This window comes from Pimephales promelas, chromosome 20 (assembly GCF_988280905.1).
Source record: "Pimephales promelas chromosome 20, fPimPro1.hap1.1, whole genome shotgun sequence".
In the NCBI taxonomy this organism is placed as follows: Eukaryota; Metazoa; Chordata; class Actinopteri; order Cypriniformes; family Leuciscidae; genus Pimephales; species Pimephales promelas.
The window spans coordinates 16,238,444-16,260,909 of record NC_142788.1 but is presented as its reverse complement, the minus strand read 5'-3'; the positions used below and the strand labels follow the sequence as shown (position 1 = coordinate 16,260,909).

Sequence of the window (22,466 nt, the reverse complement as noted above, 5' to 3'; positions counted from 1 at the left end):
ATTCAAATGTCAGAAGAACAACCACTTTCATTTGTAATTGATATTTTCCCAAACCAGACAGCTACATAATATATTTGTAAAAGTTATTTTATTAAGATTGTAGAAAAATTAAACCATCCTGAGAAAAGTAATAACTGACTAATTCATACATAACGTGACTTCTTGTTCTTTGTGAAGATACAGACACTTTGACTTACAAACAGATGGTTGGCAGACAAACATTTAAATGCATTATGAAAAACTGCTGATTAGCTGCTATGTCCCCACTCATCAGTCTTAGAAGTCTTTCTGAAGATCTGCAAAATAATAAATCACATTGAATTAATTCATGCAGTCACTAACACCAAAACCGAAAATCAATCATTCTGAGAATGCTACAAATTAGCTTGCATTATAATCAACGGAATGAAAACTGAATAATCTAAATAAAACTGAATTTAAGCGGAAGTCTTTTTAAAGACAAACATCATTTAATGCACAAAAATAAATTTAATGAAATACAGGAAATGAGCATGCAGAATTACATATCCAATTGACTGTGTCATGCAGCTTTTACATTACAAATGGATTAGGGATCCAATCAAGTGTATGATTAACAGAAGCTTGTTTATAACTCACCACTCTTCTTCAGCATCTCTCCTTTCCGAGATCGAGCCATTGCCTCCAAAAAATGATCAAAGACCTTGACATACTTGGCCAGGCTGGTGCGCTTATAGTCTACACATAACCAAAAACATGTTTAGCACTCAGCACCTGCCCACAGAACTGAGGATGAATCTTGAACAAATAAATTGGGGAGTCATGTTTGCTCACCTCTGATTCTGCGTCGCTCTCCAGCATCTTGTTCATTCTCCTTGTCCTTCATGTCCTCGTCCTCCACCTCATCTGTTCTGGGTTTCTCCAGCTCCTCACAGATCAGACTACAGAGACATGAAAGCAGTTGTCACGTCCTACAAATTTATATGGAACTACCCTGCAAAAATGGACACTGATATATTCAATATTTACCTGATCGTAGGAACCTCAAAGGGATCAAACGTGTCCAGTTCTTTCAAATCTATTGGCACTGAGATTCGACCTAAAGACAAAAAGAATTAAGATGTTTAAATGACATTTGCAACCCATTTTACTTTGAATGTAAAATATACAAAAATGATTAATGCAAAATAAGACTAGAAACATATACACTACCATTCAAAAGTTTGGGGTTGGTAAGATTTTTTTATTTTTTGTTTTTGAAAGATGCTTCTTATGCTCACCATACATTTGATCAAATATATGCAATCTGTTATATGCAAAAAACAGTAATTGTGAAATATTAATACAATTTAAAACTTTTCTATTTTTAGAAACATTTAATTTACTTGATTTAAATTTATTCCTGTGATGGCCAAGTTGAATTTTCAGTATCAGTATCACATGATCCGTCAGAAATTATTCTAATATTACTTTTATTGATCAATTTTTTATCAATTTAATTCATTCTTGCTGGATAATAATTACTGACCCCAGAACTTTTGAATGGTACTGTATAAATGAAGTTTGATCTCACCTGTCTTGGGGTGTACGCTGAAGGGGCTCTTCAGTAAGTGGTTCACTCCTTTACTGACATTGACATCAAGGCGAGGGTAACAGTACTGCAACATGATCTCCTTATCGAAGTACTGACCACCCTTCTTAGAGCTCGACTTAACACAAACAAATAGCAATAATGGGAAACTGAACTACATTTTATGCTGATTTATTTTAAAGATTAGGTGCTCTCAGTGTTGCTTTGCACTTACCTTTTTATGTTCAACCAGAGTGCAGAGTTCTTCCCATCGCTCCATTGGGTTTTTCTGCTTCTGAAAAAAGGCTGTCAGGTCCTTTCTGATATGTGCAGTCAGACTTAAAGAAATAAACAGTACTGGTATTGGTACCGACTACTGAAATCTTGTTAAAGCAGCACTATGCAGTTTTATTACCTTAACTGAATAGCTTCTGAGTTATTGTAAAGGTTATATGACTATTTTCGGGTTGAATGTTGGGCGTCTCGGAAATCACAAAAACGGAAATCCTGCATAGTGTGGCTTTAAGGTGACAACACTACTGGGGACGAAAGGATATCTTCAGGTAGTAGAGTGAGCACTTTGTCTACACTCTCCTTATTGCCTAAAATATCCTGTTCCACAATGGCGTACTGTGGGAAATAGCGCTCCACCACAGACAGAGAACTCCTAAAAGAAAGAGAGAGAGACTACAGTCACACCAATTATGTTGACACGATATATCCTTAAGAAGGTGGGCCATTTTTTCCCCTTACTTGATGAAAGGATGGATTGGATCTGACAGCACAACTTTTCTCATGGTGTCCTCACCACCCTAAAGAAACATGCACAGGACACACAATTAATTAAAACACACAAAGCGTAAAAAGTCAAGCTTTTTGACTAGATATGTGTATTTGGTAAACAAACCAAGGATGCAACTGATATTTGAATACCTTGACTAAACTGAGATATTCTGCCACGGCAGACCGCGCCGCTACTGAGAGCTTCCTTGCAGCATCATCACAAACCCAGCAATGCACCCCTCTCCGGCCCGAATACACCCACAGGAGATGATGGAATCCAAAGTCCTCTGAACCACACATTCAGAACAATGCAGGTTAACTTTGTTCTTTCTGTATCTGTTTTGATGTTCCTTAAATGGTAAATGTTCTGTTGATGAGAGATCCCCCTTACCCCGAAGTGCCCGGTCCAGAATACGGATAGCGATGGTCATTAAAGTCCAGCACTTTGAGCAGATATCAGCAGCGCTGAAGAACAAAAATATGAATACGTTAACAGAAAATGCACACAATAACGGCATTTAATAAGCATCATCAGGCATATTAGGATGAAATGGGAGAAGGCATCTGTATACCTACCTGCAGCAACGCCTGACATCATCATAGTCTGTCATGTCAATGTCAAACACCAGCTCCTTCTCCAGGGCCTGGAAGGTTCCAGACTTCACAGTGTTGTGTTGACTGGGCTGTCAATCACAGAAACAGAGAATTAGGATCTCTTTTGATAAGGGATTTCATTTTCCAAAAGAAATATGAAGCAGTTTAAAGAGTCAAAAATTTGAGAATTCATTCAAATTAATCACGCAGCAAATATTCAAAGACTCAATATTCATTCAATCTATAAATTATGAAATATGAAATTATTTATACAAATGTAATGACTATATTATATCACTATATAATAATACAATACTATCTCGATATAGCTATAGTACTGATATACATTTAAAAGTATGAATATTCCATTATTTCTGTCAAATAATATCCATTTCTAATCATAAAATCTTTGCATAATAATAAACAGTGTAAAATAACTAGCAAAATGCTGTAACATGCCATAATATAGAAACATGATGAGTTATATATTACCCTGTGGCTGTAGACAGCTCCAATATCAATCTTGTAGGGAACCATTTTCTGCATCTCTTTCTCCAGCTCATTCTGAGTGCTGAAAGACTGATATCTGACATAAATGTCATCTTTAAGCGTGAAGGAAAATTCACGGTTCTGGAAGTAGTTTTTAGACACTGCAAAGAGGAAAAAATAAGTAGAATGTGAATTTAAAGCTTGAAGAGTCATAATATTATTGAATATGCACTCATGCAGGAGCCATATTGATTAAACTGAAACATTTATAGATTTTGAACTATACACAAACTACAAAAAAAAAACATTGAAAATGAATGCTTACAGTGAATGGCTCGTTGTGTGATAATAAGAGATTGAATTAGTGCCTCGGATATTTACTTACCACCGCCATAACTTAACCAGCGATAGTACTGTGGAAACGGGAAGAGTTTGCGATAATACAGGGGTAACAAATCAGGCAAAAAAGCTGGATTATAATCTGCGTTAGACATGTTTAAGTTTATCAGTGTTGTTTATTCTCAATGACAGCTGAGTTGATCCTACAACCAACCAGCGCGGGAAAATGTACGTAAATAGGAAATGACGTACTGTGTCCTTATTCGTTGGTCTCGCGCACAGTTACTGTTTTCTACTTGCTTTGCTGCCACCTCAAGGCTCGGATAACAGTGTTTTTATTATGATTATTTGTTTTTCAATAATGATTGAAATCACTGATGGACTGGCACTGGCTGGCAGACGGTGTCCTACCGTTAGGCTGGAATGAACTCCAGCAGTATAAACGCGTGGATGAACGTTTATGTCTGAGAAGATTCGAGCGTAACAATTTTTAAAGTTGTGTTTGTGTGTGTGGTAAAAAAAGTTAGTTAACTAGTTACCAGGGAGCAAACTCTGTGACAACGAACATCTTGAGAAAAATGAGACGTGATTTGTGGTAAATACAGAGAAAAATCAAGGTAAATTTCAGGCGTTAAAACAGAACTAAATTAACGTTGTTCTAGGTTAACGTTAATTTTCCAGACAGACATTCATTTCAAGTCCTTCCTTATTGCTGACAAATTATGTAAGAAGGGTGAATATATTATTATTTAATTGTGTTTATTTAGGGTAATGAAATGCTAGCACTACCTGTAAAATTAGCCTAGCTAATCAGTGGACCCCCCCCCCCCATTTAATGCTGTTGTATGGGGTAGAAATGAATAATATATAATTTGTATTTTTATATATGTATGTATATATAGAGAGAATTTTGAAGAATTTTCACGTAATCCACGTGCAGCCTACTGCTGGACAAATAATGTATTATTTAAAATGTATTGTAATACAATGGCTCACTTTTGAAGAAAAAACAAACAAACAAAAAAATAAAACAGTCTACCTCTTTTACATCTCCATTTGGCATGAAACACTAAAATACTTTCCCCCCAATTTTTCGTTTCAGAATCTCTATCTCGCAAGGACAGAAATGCTATGAGGACTGGGCAGACTGCGACACACAGTCACGTGACTGCATGCATATTGATAATTCTGCAGCTAGAGCTTGATCGAGCTTGGTCCACAGTCACCGCAGTAAACAGGTGAAGTGTAAATATTAAATGTGTACATGTGGGTATGATTTTTCACTGTGGCGTCACCAGGAATATTATCCCAGGCCTTTTTCTGGTGCCAGAAAATGAAGGCATTCTGTGACGGAAAGAAAAATACACTGTCTCTGCTCTCATATTGAAACATATTGGAATGTGTGTTTTTGAGATGGAAGGGGATGTGTGTCTTGTTTCTGTTAATCTCTCAAAAACCTCTAAAGAGACGTTGTACTTTATGTGAGTAACTGAAGGCAAATCCTAATGGAGTGCGGCTCACAGGAACTCTTGTGAAAGTAAGAGCTCTCACAGGGAGAGTGTCTGACTGAGAGCACTTGTGTCTGAGTGTATCAGTCTCTTTTCCACCTCTCACTGTCTGTCTTTTTATTCAGCGTTGAATTGAGTACATTCACGTTTAGCAAGGCCTATGTTTTCCTTATGTTAGAGGATTTTACTTCCGTCAGCAAGTCTAAATATTAATTACTTCCAACTTCCCGAGTGACTCAACTGAGACATCCTCATGTAGCAACTGTTCAAAGCTATTTTAGGCTTAATACTCTTCTCTGAACAAATGCCTTTCCTGTAGTCCTTCGCGGATCTATTTTCAGCACTTTGAATAAAATTGATCTTCCTGTTCTTGAAGAATCTCCTAATAGCAGAGCAGGCTATCATACTGAATGGGTTAAGCTGTTACACAATTAAAATAGTAAAACAATTAAACAATAAATAAATATGAAACCATTTTCAAAAAAATTGGGTCAGTAAGATTATTATTATTTGAAAGAAATTAATATTTTTAAGCAAGGACACATTAAATTGATCAAAAAGTGACTAAAGGCACAGAGGTACTAAAGGCTTATTTCAAATGAATGCTGTTCTTTTTAAAGGGATAGTTCAAACCCAAAATTTCCTTCTCTGTGTGTAAAAAGAAGTTCTTTATACATCACTGAAAGCATAGTTATGGATGCCATATCCCATTTCTGTTAATAGACACTCAAAATGTTTACACACTACACCTTTAAAAAAATATGCTTGTCCCGAGAGTTCAAGATTTCAGTTAAAATCTCCTGCATTTTATAGTTGACTTTCTCCTCATTATATGCTAATGTGGTTTTATAATGCAAAGATATAATGATTTTAGAAATTTTGTAGCTCATAATTCCCAAAATGATTCTAATTTAAGAGCACAGTGCTTGAAACTCAACCACATCAAATATTTTACTAGAGAAAACACACATTTGTGCATTGGGATTTTGACTCAAAACCTCCTTAGTTACTGACACGCAGTACTTGTGACAACTAGCCCCATCCCCCCCTATATTACTGAAATTGCAGCTTGCAAACCTCTTTTCAGTGTTTGTTTGGGACGGAGATAAAGAGAATGGGGTTGGCACCACCTTGTTTACTTGATCAGCTTTGACAGAAATAGACTGTAATGTTTGTCCTACAACAAGCTGTTGTAGCGGGGCAGGATGAGGGGCTGGTGGTGAAGCATGAGAGGGGAGAGAGAGTGTTATCTGGGCGACAGGGTGAAGCATGTCAGGGCTTCAATATGGAACTCCACCGACATGGGAGTCTCTATTGTTCAGTTCACATCCTCCTCCTGCAGTGGTGTTCTCCGTGTGTGGGTGGAAGTGGCTTTTCCCTCAGTGGAAAATCTCAAAGCTGGGCTTCCCTTTATGAGTCCTTCCTTCTGAGGAAGAAAGAGAACTTCCCTCAAAACAGGTGTAGACTGTTGTTGATGGGGGGGGTTGTGCTCTGACACACTTATGATCTAAGGAGGATGCCTGCCGTTTGATTTTTTTAGTTTCAGGTAACATCAATTACTAATGGTACATCACCCAGCAAAAGCTATCTAGGAGTATTATAATACACAGTCTTGATCCTCATTTGTCTTTATTCAATTCAAATGAATTACAAACGTGGTCATCGCACGAAAAGGGTTGCGTGGATACGGTTTCGATTACTGATAAACGCTGGGCACAGGTGTTAATTAAAATGTACCGTTTTAGTTGGCCTGATAAGCACCTGTTTTCCGCTTTCATCTTCACACAGAGAATACATGCGTGCTCAAAAGAGACCTAAATTCATTTTCATTTTGTGCGATTTTTCTCTTTTAGGGAGTTGGAAAGTAATTCTGTGTGTGCACACATACGCACCTACACACATGCTCTAAGACTTCGCTGCTGTTGCTATGACTACATTCTTTCTGCGGTAAATGTGTTGTCTGACACTGTAAAGTCAAAGAGAATACTCATGTTTTCATATCTACTCCTGTCTCTTTTCTTTGTCTCTCACATACTTGCTCCTCTCAAGGTTGTGGGTAATTTTGGTTGCGGCTCTGTGTGACCTTGAGACTCTTAAAGAGCGCCCTACAATACCGATCTTTCTGTATGTGTGTGTTGGTTGTGAACACATAACTAGTAGTAATACTTTGAATATCTTGATGAATTGGGAATATATTCATGAATATATTCATTTAACCATTTTGGATACCTTGGTGGATAGAAATGCTTATAGTACTATATGCTTAAATGCTTATAGTAAGTATGTTATTCACATACTTTATTATGCACAGCTATTACAATTTTTTTGTTTTGTAGTCTTATACTTGATATTCTTTTTATTTAATTATTTTGCTAAATACATTTAAAATGGGGAAGACAATTAACTTGGCTTTGAAATATAAATTTAAATTAAGTGTGTGTACATATTTACATATGCTGATTTTAATTTGTTTCTTAATGTCTCATGATGTATATTAAAATATTGTAATAATAATTGAAAAACTTTTTTACAACAATTATTTAATTAATTTCATTAAATTGAATGTAAATAGATTATTATATTAAATATGTTAATAATAGGAAACATTTGAGTTTTTTTGCATCTTATTTTTTCTACAGAATGAGTTTTTGCGAACAGTAATTGGCAGACTCCCTGCAGAACCATCTCGGACCCCCTGTTGTAAACCCTTGCTTTAGTCTGAAGCAATAATTTATAACTTTGAAGTCTTTAGTGCTCATGCTGATATAGGCTATAAAAGCAGTTTTCTTAAAATATACAGTCTTCATTCATCAGTTCATTGTCTGGCGTATTGTGTTTTGCTGTGATACTTGATTAATAACGTATTATACACACGGAGATGCAATCAGGCTTCATTGTTGTATATGATTGTTTACTTCCTGTTATTACAAGGAAAATATTGCATTATAGCAGTACAAAGATACTTTTTCTTTTTTCTTTATGTAAGAAAAAAAGTTACCAATATTTTCATGATATTGCAGCATATTCAGGCATTCTGGGAAGTTGCCCCACCCTGCTGTGATTGAGGGCACTACTGCATGTGTAATGCACCCTGACCTAATTAGTTATTTACAGTTTCACACATAACTGGACTCCGTATGTTCAAATTTGTCCTTAATAAACATAAATCTCTTTTTTAGTACCATATCAAGACTAAAAAGTGCACTACTTCATGTTCATGAAACAGCTTTTGCATACCACATCGTATTAATTAACTTGTAAATTTATATTGTTTGTTTACAGAGGCACGGGTCAATTGAAATCAAGCACCTGAGCCCGAGCATAGGACATATGGGCAGTTTGTAGCCCTTAAAATAGGTCACACTAAAATATGTATCTCTGCCTATATTTTCAGCTGTAACCAGCAAAAAAACCTGTGCTGTTTTAAACCAGACATGCATGTCCATCCTGGACTGTCCAAACACAACCCACACCTTCTTCCTTCTCTATGGACCCGAGACCCAGATGCCATAAAAGCACGGTTGGCTAATTAAACAGCCAAATATGCTCATCCATTATCAACGTACCTTAGGGGTTCACCGTGACAAACTGTACATATGTCTAGAGTGAGTGATAGTGGGGGTTGGGCGTACCTCATGGGTTTTTAGGGCAGCCTTGGGGACTCCCTTGGGAAGAAAATGCCCATGGCAGTTCGAGAGGGATGTATGAGGGAACTGTGTGCGGTTATTTTGTTCTGTTGCCAACACAGCAGAAATCAGCTGTGCAAGCAACTTGCAAAACTACAGTATTAAAATCTCTCGTTTACTCACACTTATTTCCTTGGAACACAAAGAAAGATATTTTGAAAAATGTGTAAAAGTCAGAGGTGTCTAATATTGTTTTGGACCCCATTTACTTTCATTGTTTGGACAAAAACATGTCTTCAAATGGCATTTTTTTTATTTGATTTTTTTTAAAATCATTTTAAGCAGGGTTTTCCAAACTGGGGTTTGTAAGCGATTGGTTTGTGAGTGGATGAAACGTAAAAAAAAAATGAAACGTTTAAAAAAATAATAATAATTCACTAAACCGATCTACCTGTGTATGATGAGACTATTAACCATTGACATGGAAAAAATATGAAAATATATGTGATTATTATTATTATTATTGTCATAGTTCTTATATTTTAAGTATTTTACATCAAATGAGTTACAAATGGGACTAATAAAAAAGTATGAATCGCTCCTTTGAGTATTAGATAGATAGATTACTTAAAAAGAAAGATAGATAGAAAAAAAGAAAGATTGTGTAGAAAGAAAGAAAGAAGGATTAGTTAGAAAAAAATTACTTGGAAGGAAAGATAGGTTAGAAAGAAAGAAAGAAAGAAAGATTAGTTAGAAAGAAAGAAAGATCAGTTTGAAAGAAAGAAAGATTAGTTAGAAAGAAAGAAAGATCAGTTTGAAAGAAAGAAAGATTAGTTAGAAAGAAAGAAAGATCCGTTAGAAAGAAAGACCAATTAGAAAGAAAGAAAGATTTCTTTAGTTAAAAATTAGTTAGCTAGAAAGAAAGATGGATTCGTTAGAAAGAAAGTAAGATTAGTTAGAAAGACAGATCAATTAGAGAGAAAGAAAGATTCATTAGAAAGATTAGTTAGAAAAAAGAAAGAAAGATTAGTTAAAATAAAAAAAGATAGATTAGATAGAAAGAAAGATTAGTCGAAGGAAAGAAAGTTAGGTGATGGTAGTGGTAATCCAAATTAAAAAATGAGTGTAAAAATGAGCATATACCATTAATTATTCAATATAAATAGATAGATATCCAATATTGTCCAATGACCAATATGCTGCATATAATGCATCTCTAAAAGGGCATGCTATTAATATAAATCAGAAATGTATGATGATGTGAGTTGAGAGGATTCACATTGTTTATGCTAATATCTGAATAAATTGAATATGCTGATTATGTACATTCATTTCTCCTGAGACCACAAGGCCTGCAGTTGTGTGTGTGTGTGTGTCTGAGACATGCTTTCTGCTCCAGTGAACAGACAGTCACCCTGACTGATTCAACAAAGGTTGACTGAGCTTGTTACATTTAAACATCTCTAAAAGTCCCTTATGAACCTTAAAGCAATGCTCCTCTGATAATATGACTGAGAAGGCAAATAACACAACGACAGCACATTTGAAGGTCTAAATGCATACCGAAAACATTCTTCTGTCATTATGATCCCACATTGTTGCAGCGATTCTAGACGATATATGGCATTGTTAGCGCTGGAGTCACGGTGGCTGGTTTGATGGCTGTGCGTGTGTGTGTTTGTGTGCATGTCTCTATATGGCAGACTGCAGCTCATCAGAAATTGAAGAAAATAAGACTCCCTCCATCATTTCATCCGATTTCTCCCCAGTTTCTCTCGCTAGGTCTCTGCCTGATAGATGTGAGTCATTGGTAATGAGCTGGCATTCTGTCATTCCCTTACTTTCCACCCAAACAGCCCCAGTCTCTCTCTTCTCTCTAAAGCTCTGGGGTGTAGAAGACTTCAAGCAGCTAGTAGCGGCAGCTCTTTCCATTAGCATTCCCTTCCTGATGCTGTATTTTTCCTTTATAGCGTTCTTCCTAAAATCATGCTTAACTCTTCTGTTTTATTCAGGTTCTATATGAATGAAATAGTCTTTGAAAGTCATGCCTTTAAGTGGTGGCTGGTCAAGGTTGTCTGGATCTAATGTATTAAATGAAAGAGCTGAACATGGTGTGTTATACTAGCACTCTGTCCATCAATAGTTCAGCTTTGTCATTGAATAAATTACATTTCCTTCCAGGAGGTAGTATCTCCTCAGAAAATTTGATGAGAAAAAAAATCTATAGCACAAAAATAAAACAATGCCAATATTACGAAATATGACGTTAATAAACCCCAATTCTTTTTTTTTGACAGTGTAAGTAATGTTTTTTTTTATGTATTATTTAACCTGGACAACATGTCAGTACACCACTGCATGTCACTGTTTAAAATATATGAAAAATACAAAACAATTTCCTTAACATTATTTCACAATATTACTGGTTTTACTGAATTTTTGATTAGCACTAGACTTTCAAAAACATTAAAAAGTAGCCTATATGTCACCGACTGAAGATTGGAATATGGTTTACTTTGCTGAAGCTATTTTTACCTAACTATATCAGCATATATTCCAGACAGAGCCTTGTCTGCTTGTTGTTTGTGAAGTTCTGTTAGATGTGAAGATGCACACGCTTCATTATTTACTATTACGCTTCATTCCTGCAGAACCTGATGACTTGCTCCTGGTTTTTCTTAGACCTGTTGGCCTAGTTTTGAATGCTGTGTGAATAAATGGCTAATTTAAGAGCCTGTCATATAAGGATAGTGTTTCCATGCTTTTTTTGGACGAATTGCTAAATTAATTTTATAGAGTGCTCATGACAAACATTTTATTTGCATGTTAAATATGTTATTTAGACATGTTAAACTTCTCAAATTTTGTAATGCCACTGGATCTGCAAGGATCTGGATCTTAACCTACGTAAAAAGTTCAGGATGATGCAACATATCTTTAGATGAAGGGTTTCGTCTTAATGAATGTTAAAAAGAAGGGAACATGTGGCAACTTACTGAACAAATCCAGGTTTTAATTCATTTAAGAGTGACACATGACACCAAAGACAAGGGAAAATAACCAATAAACATATTCAATATAAAACAGATTGTCTGAAACTAAAGAATAAATCAGAACCAGCAATAATCAACCATTAATAAGTTACACACATTACATAGCACACACAATCATGTCTGTTTTGAAATTGTTTGCTTCACAGACATCATTTAATGGGCTGTACAAAACTGATTATGCACAACGTCCAGAGACTTAAGTAACAAAAAGGAAGATTGTGGAGTTTCACCACTTCAAACATATAACACATAAGAGTGCTACTAAACCGGACAACAGTAACATATTCATATCAAGATGATGGTTTGTATGTTGACTGACTCATAAACTTTAGCCAAGAAAAAGCCATTTGTTATGCTACAGTGAGAAAACTTGCCCTTATTTTTCCTCTGTCTACAGCCGCTTTCTCTCTCTCTCAACTTCTCTTGGGTGGTTTTTTCGACATGTAGTCCAGCTTATCTGACTTGTCTGTTCCTAAGCAACGGCGATCGGTATGTAGCATGAAGTGATGCAGGTCAATGTTTGACTCCTAAAGTTCCTTTCAGATGAGAATCATATATTAATGTAGTTCTGAGGTGCAGTTAAGGCAAGACCATTTTTTATGTACAGTATTTTCAATCATACTTCAGATAGTGACTGAGTTTTCACATTTTGGGTTGACATTAATTAAAATAAGTCATTTAGTCATTTAAAAACGTAATTTTTGAGACAAAATTTCTGCTTAATGACCTATTAGACCTATTAGTGTTGTGTAATTTTGATGCAATATTTCGATTTTCAAGAGATCACAAAATCTTCCAGGCAATAACACAAACTGCCAAGAAAATCAGATAAGTTCAATGAATGAGGAAAACTAAGTCATCAAACATACACAACCATTCACAAGTTTGGGTTCTGTAAAATTTTGGTCTCTTATGGTCACCAAGGTTGCGTTTATTTGTTCAAAAATATTAAAAGTCAAATCTTCAGTGTTTAATGATCCTAATATGCTGATTTAATGCTTTACAAACATTTATTGTTATGTTATTATCAATGCTGAAGACATATTTTTGTGGAAACTATGATATGGGTTTCCAGGATTCTTTTATGATTATAAAATTCAAAGAAACAGCATTTATTTGAAATGTAAATATACTGTCTTAACTGTAATTTTTGATCAATTGAATGCATCCTTGGTGAATAAAAATATTGATTTATTTAAAAAACAACTCTTAAGGTCAATTCACACTGATGCTGACAGTCGGGTTCTGTCGGCATTGGTCTGAACATGTTTAATCTGTGTTTGTTTGGTTTTGGAATGTCTGAGAAGTGACATACTTGGCTTTACTGACCCTACATTTTTAAACGGTATGTTATTCCCTTAAACCGTTTCTGTGATCATTTTACATTTGATGAACTACTTGAGTAGGAACACTGATTCTGAGGTTAAATTTTTCGTAATGCTGTCTTGTCTGACTTCTCAGTTCATTACTATTTGGCCATTTATAAGCCCAAAGTGAGGATTTAGTTGTTTTACGATTAAGCATTACACAACCAGGGGTTGTGGGATTTAAGTCAGAGATTACCAGAATGAGGTTACAAAATGAAAGGAGAGTCCTCTGTGACAGTGATCCAACGGAATACATCAGAATCACTGAAATTACAATGCAATCTACTGCCCAACCCAGAGAATAACCAGTAGCTTCACCACATAACTCTTTACAGGCCTATTATTGAGAATTAGGTGTTGGGACAATTTTAGGATTACTTAAGAAGAAAAGTTAACTGGCGCATTCAAATTGTCTTCTTGTTATGCAACATTTGATGAGTTTTCATGGACAGCAAAGTCCCTTAGTAATCCCCCATGACCCTCCCAGTCCATCTCTAAAATTATTTCAGCGAAAGATTTTGTTTTCAAGAAAAGAATGCCTGAAACATCTGGAAGGGATCTTTGTGGAAATAACTCCTGCTCTATACATAGAAATGGCCTGGGCAATGCTTGGTTTCTCCTCATTGACTGAGATTTGTTATGACCCATTCTATAGGGGCAGAAATCAATCAGATGGACCACATTAGGGATGAGAGAGAGAGTGAAAGAGTGTGTCAGCATTTCCAATACATCTGGATTGTACAAATGTGATTGGATGCTTCAACTAGCAGATTTATAACGCTGTCCGCCTTATTCAGGGGGACATAAAATCTTGTTTGGCTCCTCCCACGTTTGCGTGACTTCAATCAGGATAGCGTGATATTTTGATTCTATCAGTGCCAGAGACTTCAGCAAGTACAAGCAATGCATAATTCTGTTTTGAAACAGCAACTAATGCCAACCTGTTTTAAATCATCCTCTCACTTTCCAATCAACAATCACATCCATATTCACTAAAGTGCGTAACTCATCCTCTTCCCTCTAAATATGAAATCGGTCACAGCTCAATCCGCATTCTATACATGTAAGCAGATATGACTGCCCGCAAAAATATTCAACAGTGTGCAAAATATTCTGCTTTTCCTTCTTCGTCTGATTGATTGATCGTTAATACAAAATGCAGTTCATGTAAAGGGAAATCAATCGATACTTTAGCATTAGGATGTGTAACAGGCAAAAACCTTGAACAATGGCAGCAGCTCTTTGTCGTAAGGAGGAGTGTGTTTGCAGGTGGGGTGTCAGAATGGAAGAAGAGCAACGTAAGTGTAGAGAGAGGGAGGGGTCATGAAAGGTCATGACCTCCCCTTCTCTCAAACCCCTCCAACCAACCCTCACGAAGAGCAAAAATGCGTTTGTTTTTCTGGAGCTGGGGCGGTGCGCGTGGGGCTCACATGATGGAACAGCTCTTGGTTCTCTCCTTGCTGAAGGAGGAGGTCAGGAGCTCTGCCTTGCTGGGCAGGTGAAGGAGGCGTTTGGAGAGCCGGCGGGTGGGACTTTGCTTTATGGGGGGCTGCGGTTTGTTGAGGCACGTGAGCGCCGCTGAGCGGAACACGCTGTGGATGCTCTTCTCTGATGTGAACGCAGAGCACTCCAGGTACGCCTCCGCTCCTACCTGTTTCGCCAACAGGGTGCCCTACATACAGACAGAATGCAGTCAGAGATAGAAAGAGCGAGAGAGACGAGGAGTTTAGTTTACACAGGGAGGGTTCAATTGACTGACCTGCTCATGGGAGATGGGTGTCAGTCTCTGATTGGACAGCTCCATCAGTGTGCAAACATCTGTTCGCAGGTCTGTCTTGCAGCCGACTAGGATTATTCGAGTACTGGGGCAGAAATCCATGATTTCGGCTTTCCACTGCAGGGAGAGAACTGTTAATATACTTCAAAATCATATTCTTAATGTGTATTTTTTTTTCTTCTTTTTTTGAAAGCAACACTATGTACGAAGTAGTTCTCTTGTAGTAGTTGGCAAAAATGTTTTTGTCATTTTTTTGTGTGAACTATCACTTTAAGTAGTGTTTTGATAGATTCAATCTAAAATAAGTGCATCTTGTTTTTCGGATTTTCTTCAACACTTAAAAAGGTGAAAAAAATCTGCCAGTGCAATGAGACAAAATACACACATTTTCTGAAAGGTCTCAATGTTAATTCTTAAGGGGATAGTTCACCCAAAAATGAAATTCTGTCAGTAATTACTCACCCGCATGTTGTTCCAACCCCGTAAGACCTTCGTTCATCTTCAGAACACAAATTAAGATATGATCACAAATTTGATTAAATCTGAGAGCTGGATCACTCCTCCATACTAGTCCATAGGTTTCTTGAGGGATTCGAGGTGACTTTCCGGCCTCGAAAAGTTATTAAAGACATTGTTAAAATAGTCCAAGTGACTACAGTGGCTCAATCTTAACTTTATCAAGCAACGAGAATACTTTTTGTGCACAAAAACAAACAAAAATAACGACTTTATTTCAACTATTCACTTCCTTCTCTTTGGGCCTCTAGTCAGTTAACGTAGTGTGATAGCGTAGAGCTACGTCACACGTAGGCTCACTATTGGCCGACACTTGTGACGCTGTGTTTTTTGCGCACAAAAAGTGTTCTCGTCATTTGATAAACGTAAGATTGAGCCACTGTAGTCACTTGGACTATTTTAACGATGTCTTTAATAACTTTTCGAGGCCTGCGAGTTTCAATCCCTCAAGAAGCCTATGGACTAGTATGGAGAAGTGATCCAGCTCTCAGATTTCATCAAAAATATCTTAATTTGTGTTCCGAAGATGAACAAAGGTCTTACGGGGTTGGAACAACATGAGGGTGAGTAAATACTGACAGAATTTTCATTTTTGGGTGAACTAACCCTTTAAATTAAATAATCTTATTTTAACTGTTAAAAAAAAGTAACAAAACAGAATTTTTTAAATTTAAGAAGTCATAAAATGTACTTCACCTTTTTCAGAGAGCTTTCGACTGTGTCAGGGCGACTTATATCGAAGCAGAGCAGAACCGCATCTGCATCACTGTAGCAGAGAGGCCTGACATTATCATAATATGGTGAACCTGCAGGAGCAAAACCACACAACAAACAAACTTAGCATAAATAACATTATACTGGTGAGAAAAAAACAGATGTGACTAAATATGGAATCTCAAATGTTATGGAGGGGATCTGACGGTCATAGTAATGTAAATAGCAATCAAATGGGAGGTCTTGTAATAGGTGTGTGTGGGTGAATCTCGGAGATTCCTTTATATTGACAGAATGAGTTGCCGAGGAGGTCTTGTCCCCCACACACAGCAAACCTCATCTCATTTCGTAGTAACTACGGCAACGGAATTGAAGGATGCACACAAAAACGCTGCCACACTATAGCTCTATTTGATAGCAAATAAAGCGAGTCCATTAAAGACACATTTCAGCCAATATTTATGTATTTGTGCTTTTTAGAGAATGGACTCTCAGCTCAGATGCTGGGTGTTGTGTTAGCCTCTCTGGGTCACGTACTACTGCTGTATTATGTAGACAGTGACTCAGCCTACTAGGTTTAGACAGTATAAGGTTTACCAGTAGACAGATACGAGAGATATGACTAGACAAAGCAATGAATCTACATGCAATCCTGATATCACAATCTATGCACTCAACTAGACTATACAGCTCTCAGTCTCAACAGTAAGGTCGTTGTAGCAAATTAATTCCAGTAAATTCCAGTTTAATTCCTGCTTTAAATGTCACCATGGTCAAATGAATCAGTTTGCAAACAGAGATGAGGTTTGTTTCAACTGAAATATCAGTAAAAATAGGTAAACCATGTAAACCAACAAATAAACCATGTAGTTACCATGTACCATCTTTTTCCAGTAAAAGACTATTGATGAATTAATTATATTATTAATTGATGATATTTATTTATTTAAAATCAAGTATTATACATTTCTGTAAAGAAAAGTTGTTTAATGAAAATTGTTTAATTTACAGTCGTCATTGTAAATAATATATTATGCTTTTAATTTTAATTAAATGAATTAAATATATTTAATTACATTTTTTAAATATCTTATTTGTTTATAACATATATAACATGTTTATATTTGTTTATTTTATGACTATCACTATGAATTGTTATATTATAGTTTAATTGATGAATTAATTATATTATTAATTGATGATATTTAATTATTTAAAATCAAGTATTACACATTTCTGTAAAGAAAAGTTGTTTAATGAAAATTGTTTCATTTACAGTCGTCATTGTAAATAATATATTATGCTTTTAATTTTAATTAAATGAATTAAATATATTTAATTAATTTTTTTTAAATATCTTATTTGTTTATAACATATATAACATGTTTATATTTGTTTATTTTACGACTATCACTATGAATTGTTATATTATAGTTTAATTATACTTTGAAATAGCTGATTAACATGTCACATTGGTTTTAAATATATATATATATATATATATATATATATATATATATATCTTTTTGTAAAAAAAACCCTGAAATATATAAATATATTTTATTCTGACAAAAATATACAGTTTATTTGGGTTGCAGATCTTCTCTATGAGGGGTCATGGACCTATTCAGACATAAACCTAAATGGTAGGACATCTTCCTGTATCCGTTCTAGGAGGCAATTGCTCTTTACAGCTGACTGTTTGATAAACAAATTAAAACACTGTATATTCCTCTTGAATCAAATTTCCAATGATAAGAGCTAGAGAAGTGGCCCACCACCAGACCAGAGAGCAGCCTCTCATGCCAGTCACCTCTTTGATCTGGAGAGTGTGTGAAGAGATGCCTGAAGCAGCGAGAGCCAGACGAGCAAATTCAATTAAAGCTTCTGTAATTAGTCATGATTAGAGTGTGTTTGTGCATGTATGCTGATGAGTGTTTGCGTGTGGGTGCACAAGCATCTAGCGCTCTGCCAATGTTCCTCCTGTGCGTCGCCACCTAACGAGGCTGTGTACAATTAACAAAGCCTAACTGCCGTAATGAGGGAATAGATGGGGGCTGTTTGATTGTCTTCTCAAGCTCTGATCTTACATGCAAGATTCTGAGTCAGTTCTTGTACATGATAAAATGTATGTTCCTCCACAGTTACTCTTTTCTCTTCTGATCTGGATTTAGTGTCTGGGGTTACCCTAAAAAATGGCTTTTTGATTTTACTAAAAACAAATTAAGGCAAGTGGATACACTAAATTAATTCATCTTCATAAGGCAAAACATAACTAAACATTAAATACTCACACAGGTATTTCCCTTCACTCAAAAACACATAAAATAACACTTAATTTCAACATTTACTTTCCTGATCCAAACATATGCCAAAGCATGCTGGGAACTAAAAAGCCTCTGTCTATTTTCAGTTAATGCAACAAAAATCATTCATGTAATCCCAACAAAAAGTCAAATTATAAATATATAATATATTTAAGTAGATTGACCACGATGAAAGTAAGTAACAGCAACTGTGTTACTTAAGCTCATTTTAATGAAGTAATTTGAGCAAGCAGCAAAAAAAAAAAAAGTAAAAAATATAGTTTAGTTTGTATAGTTATAGTTTGTTTGACAGTTTTTCCAGTATTGTTTCACTGTTCCAGGTCAATATGACAGGGAAATTCCATCTAAATGTTTTTAACATTCCATAATAAGATGAAATGTATAGCAGGAAATACCTTGAGACAGGAAGTCCTCCTTGCCTTGCACAACCACGTTTCTCTCTTAAATGATTACTAGTAGTATTAATGACAACAACAATTATAAATAGATATACTGTATAATTATATAAATAAATATATATTTATATAAATAGATGTTTATTATCAAAGTACCACTACTACTATTAAACTATTATTTACATTTTAATAATTAAAATAGTTTTATTTTTAAAAGCAACATTTAAACAATAATTATTATTTAGTTTTTTTTTTATTATTAGTGAACAAATGAAAAAATTCATACCAATTTTGAAACAAAAGCTGAAATGTTCTATTTTGCTTAGAAAATGTCCGTGTTACAAAAAAGGTGGAAAGAAAACTTGTCTCGTCTTGGAAAGTTGTCTCACATTGCAAGCTTTGTATAGCAAACAACAAAATTAGGGGAACAAAAAAACTAATAATCTCCCTAAGCAGGCACCTATTATAGAAAAGCAATATCCCATCCACTCATCCTAAAAGTAGGCACTCAGTCAAGCAGTCAGGCATGACAATTAACAGATCCAGATCCATCAGGCACCACTGACCGATACGTCACACAACATGACCCTAAAGAACTCCGCTTTTCACTTGACAGCATGGGATTTAGAAATATTAAACCTATACACTTGCAAAGATTAATCCCAGTTAAATATCAGTTATAAAATAAGGACATTTGGGAAGGGCATGACACATCCATCCAAAACGATATCCAGTGATACTAGAGCACTAGAGCAGATAGTAGAGTAGAAAGATAATGATACTGTATATGAAGGAATATAAAGGAACTTTAAAGCCAGATAGTCAGTTGGGTACATAATTGGTATGATAACAGTAATATTAATTTTGAGGGAATAAACCTAAATCCTATTTAAAGATATAGGTCACACTAGTACCCCGCCAAAAAAACACTAATTCACGCCCATGTTGTTTTGGACCCCATTGACTTTCATTGTTTCAACTGTTTTTGTTTATAGGTTCTTCAGAATATCTTTTTTTTTTCATCTGAAGAAAGAAAGTCATACAGGTTTGAAACCATATGACGGTGAATAAATGATGAAAGTTTTCTTTTTGAGGGGAACTATCTCTTTAAGAGATGTCACTTAAAGCTCTGTGAATGCAAACATAGACTAAATAAATTAGACTATCAAGAGCATTCCATGTCTTTTACTAGATAAGAGCTATAGCTATCAGTCACTGAACCACAGTTTCTACTACCAGCCTAATCTTAAACAGATACAAACACACAGACTAAACATTTCCTGACCAAATATCTTGATACAATATATTGAATCACAGACACTGAAACAGGAGCTGATCTCTGTAATACTCTAAAAAGCCACCTATACGTCATCAAAAAGGCTTTGTGCGTCACAGTGAGACATTCCAAAACATGACAAAACCCTGTGTAGTTCTATACACAGTCCTGGTTATTTTAATAACCAAACAGAGATCTTGTCTGATCCAGAGGCAGACAGAAGGTGAGGACTGGTCTCAGGTGTTGCAGATGCCAGATCCTCTCGCACACTTACTGCAGCTTCACATATGTCTGCTCGCATTCCCTGACTGACTCAGGGCTCAGGTGTTGATCGTGTGTCTTTCCTGTAACGTCTGACTGACCTACTAGCCCAAGAACAGTCAACAACAACAGCCGAGAATGCACACAAACAAGTGCATATGGATGATTTAGGGAAAGTCATTTTGTAAAGTGAAAGTTTGTTGTAATTACAGTGCACCCACATATATTATGTAAACACAAACTTTTATTTTGGATACGATTAATCGTTTGACTGCCCTAGTTGTAATGCTATCCAACAAAACATAATAAAATCAAATCTATTCTAAATCTACTTTAAAATATAAACAAGCATTTTCTCTAACTGAAAGTCATTAACAAGATAAAGAAGTTAATAATGCAAGATATGATGCCTTGAATTAAAATATCACTTAAGAAAACAAGTTCAATTCATAGTCAATCAGGGACCTGAGTTACACTTTTCCATTTCACAGTGAAGCGGTTAATGATTGTTTTATTCATTTTAATCTTATTCAGACAGTTTATGTAAATGGGGTCCAAACCAACACTGATTTTTTCCCCTTGTATTTCTTGTATCCATTTTTCAGAAAAAGCATCTCTTGTGTTCCACAGAAGGTTTGGAACGAGTAAATGATTACATAGTTTTCAATTTAGGGTCCATTTAATGATATCTCTCAAAAGTGCTGTCTCATGTGTAGAAGTGTATTAATTAGCTAAAATGATTGAGTGCAAATGTGTTCATCAGTTTCAATGCTCTGCACACCAGCATCACGTTTCTATAGTCGGTCTTCGTCTCTCACCTGACGTGTCCCATAAACTGAGCTCCACGCGCTGCTCCTCTAAATCCAGTCCAGCTGTGTAGTTCTCAAACACTGTTGGGACGTAAGTCTGTGTGGTTGGGAACGAAATAAAACGTTATATAATGACTTAATCATTTAAAGTTTGTATAAAAACAATTTGTTCATGTCGCATAAAACGCCATAGTATATATCCTAGATTATGGTTTGTTGCAAATTTGTTGATTTTTTTCCCCACCCAGCGTCAACACGTGCACAGCACACAACTCGCATGAGAAAGATACATAGAGTATCACCTTGATGAATGAACATCCAGGATGCGTAATATATTTCGCAGTATATTGTTGCATAATGCAATACGCAAGCATTTAAGTGCATTACTGTAGAAAATACATGAAGGAAGGAATACATGATAGTGAGTAAGACATACCTCAGGATAACAGTCTTTGGCCAAGACTTGCAACATTGCAGTTTTCCCGCACTGCACGTCTCCCACTAAAACCAGTTTACAACGCATTACCAAAGGCTGACTGATTCTTCTCTCCTTCATTGTAAATAAGACGGTCCTGTGCGCGATGGCTCTCTCGTATGACGGCCCTGGGCAGTTTGTTCAGACCGCATTGGGGTTTGGACTAAATCACCACTAAAGAGAGAAATACGGCACTGCGGCAATTTATACAGCTCTGTTATCCAATCAGCGACGCGCTCTCCTGCTCGCGCCCGAGTTCCACTGCCCCCGAAAGGCGCACACCCAGCTGGAGTCTGCACAGATAGTACTTCTAGCAACGGGAGGATAACACAATATGAAAGGGGAGGGTTTTTGGAAAGTTTACGGAGACGCGGTGAAAACGAAATAATAGACATGAGATGTAATAAAAATTTAGAAAATTTGTAAAATATCTCCAAAAGAGAGTGGTAAAATAGTCTCCACCGCTTTACGTGACAGCTACTTGCAGCATATGCCTACTATAGCTACTATAAATACAAAGTGCTCAAAAAATGCATGTAGCTCATTAATAATTATGTAATTTAGGCTTATAAAACCCAGTCAGCTGACGTTATATTATGAAAAATAAC

The 22,466-nt window shown here is 35.9% G+C and overlaps 2 protein-coding genes and 1 long non-coding RNA gene across 3 annotated transcripts in view; 1 reads left to right on the top strand and 2 right to left on the bottom strand.

Moving 5' to 3' along the window:
- Positions 1-71: 71 nt before the first annotated feature.
- On the bottom strand, positions 72-3,943 carry prim1 (DNA primase subunit 1). Its single transcript, XM_039651945.2, has 13 exons — positions 3,801-3,943; positions 3,419-3,576; positions 2,909-3,015; positions 2,724-2,797; positions 2,483-2,619; positions 2,303-2,361; positions 2,107-2,216; positions 1,785-1,876; positions 1,553-1,688; positions 1,009-1,078; positions 814-920; positions 619-717; positions 72-296 (listed from the first exon to the last, which is right to left on the bottom strand). Exons 1-13 carry the CDS (start codon positions 3,907-3,909, stop codon positions 277-279), a joined length of 1,278 nt encoding a protein of 425 aa, XP_039507879.1. The 5' UTR covers positions 3,910-3,943; the 3' UTR covers positions 72-276.
- Positions 3,944-4,011: 68 nt separating this feature from the next.
- LOC148970621 (uncharacterized) overlaps positions 4,012-22,466 on the top strand; it is a 72,593-nt gene continuing 54,138 nt past the window's right edge. The window contains exons 1-2 of the long non-coding RNA XR_016147910.1: positions 4,012-4,371; positions 4,857-4,992. This is a non-coding gene — a long non-coding RNA (uncharacterized LOC148970621). The remainder of the gene's footprint in view (positions 4,372-4,856; positions 4,993-22,466) is intronic.
- Positions 14,609-22,135, bottom strand: rnd1a (Rho family GTPase 1a). The gene is made up of 5 exons (XM_039652408.2): positions 21,820-22,135; positions 21,393-21,480; positions 16,298-16,407; positions 15,068-15,202; positions 14,609-14,980 (listed from the first exon to the last, which is right to left on the bottom strand). The coding sequence occupies exons 1-5, from the start codon at positions 21,937-21,939 to the stop codon at positions 14,735-14,737; spliced, it is 699 nt and encodes a 232-aa protein (XP_039508342.1). The 5' UTR covers positions 21,940-22,135; the 3' UTR covers positions 14,609-14,734.

Coding starts and splice junctions, on each gene's coding strand:
- prim1 (XM_039651945.2), bottom strand. CDS start 3,909: ATGTCTAACGCAGATTATAATCCAGCTTTTTTGCCTGATTTGTTACCC. Junction 2,798..2,908: donor GATGTCAGGCGTTGCTGCAG/GTAGGTATACAG, acceptor TTTGTTCTTCAG/CGCTGCTGATATCTGCTCAA. Junction 297..618: donor AGAGATGCTGAAGAAGAGTG/GTGAGTTATAAA, acceptor ATTATTTTGCAG/ATCTTCAGAAAGACTTCTAA.
- rnd1a (XM_039652408.2), bottom strand. CDS start 21,939: ATGAAGGAGAGAAGAATCAGTCAGCCTTTGGTAATGCGTTGTAAACTG. Junction 21,481..21,819: donor CCAAAGACTGTTATCCTGAG/GTATGTCTTACT, acceptor CCAACCACACAG/ACTTACGTCCCAACAGTGTT. Junction 16,408..21,392: donor CAGTTTATGGGACACGTCAG/GTGAGAGACGAA, acceptor TTGCTCCTGCAG/GTTCACCATATTATGATAAT.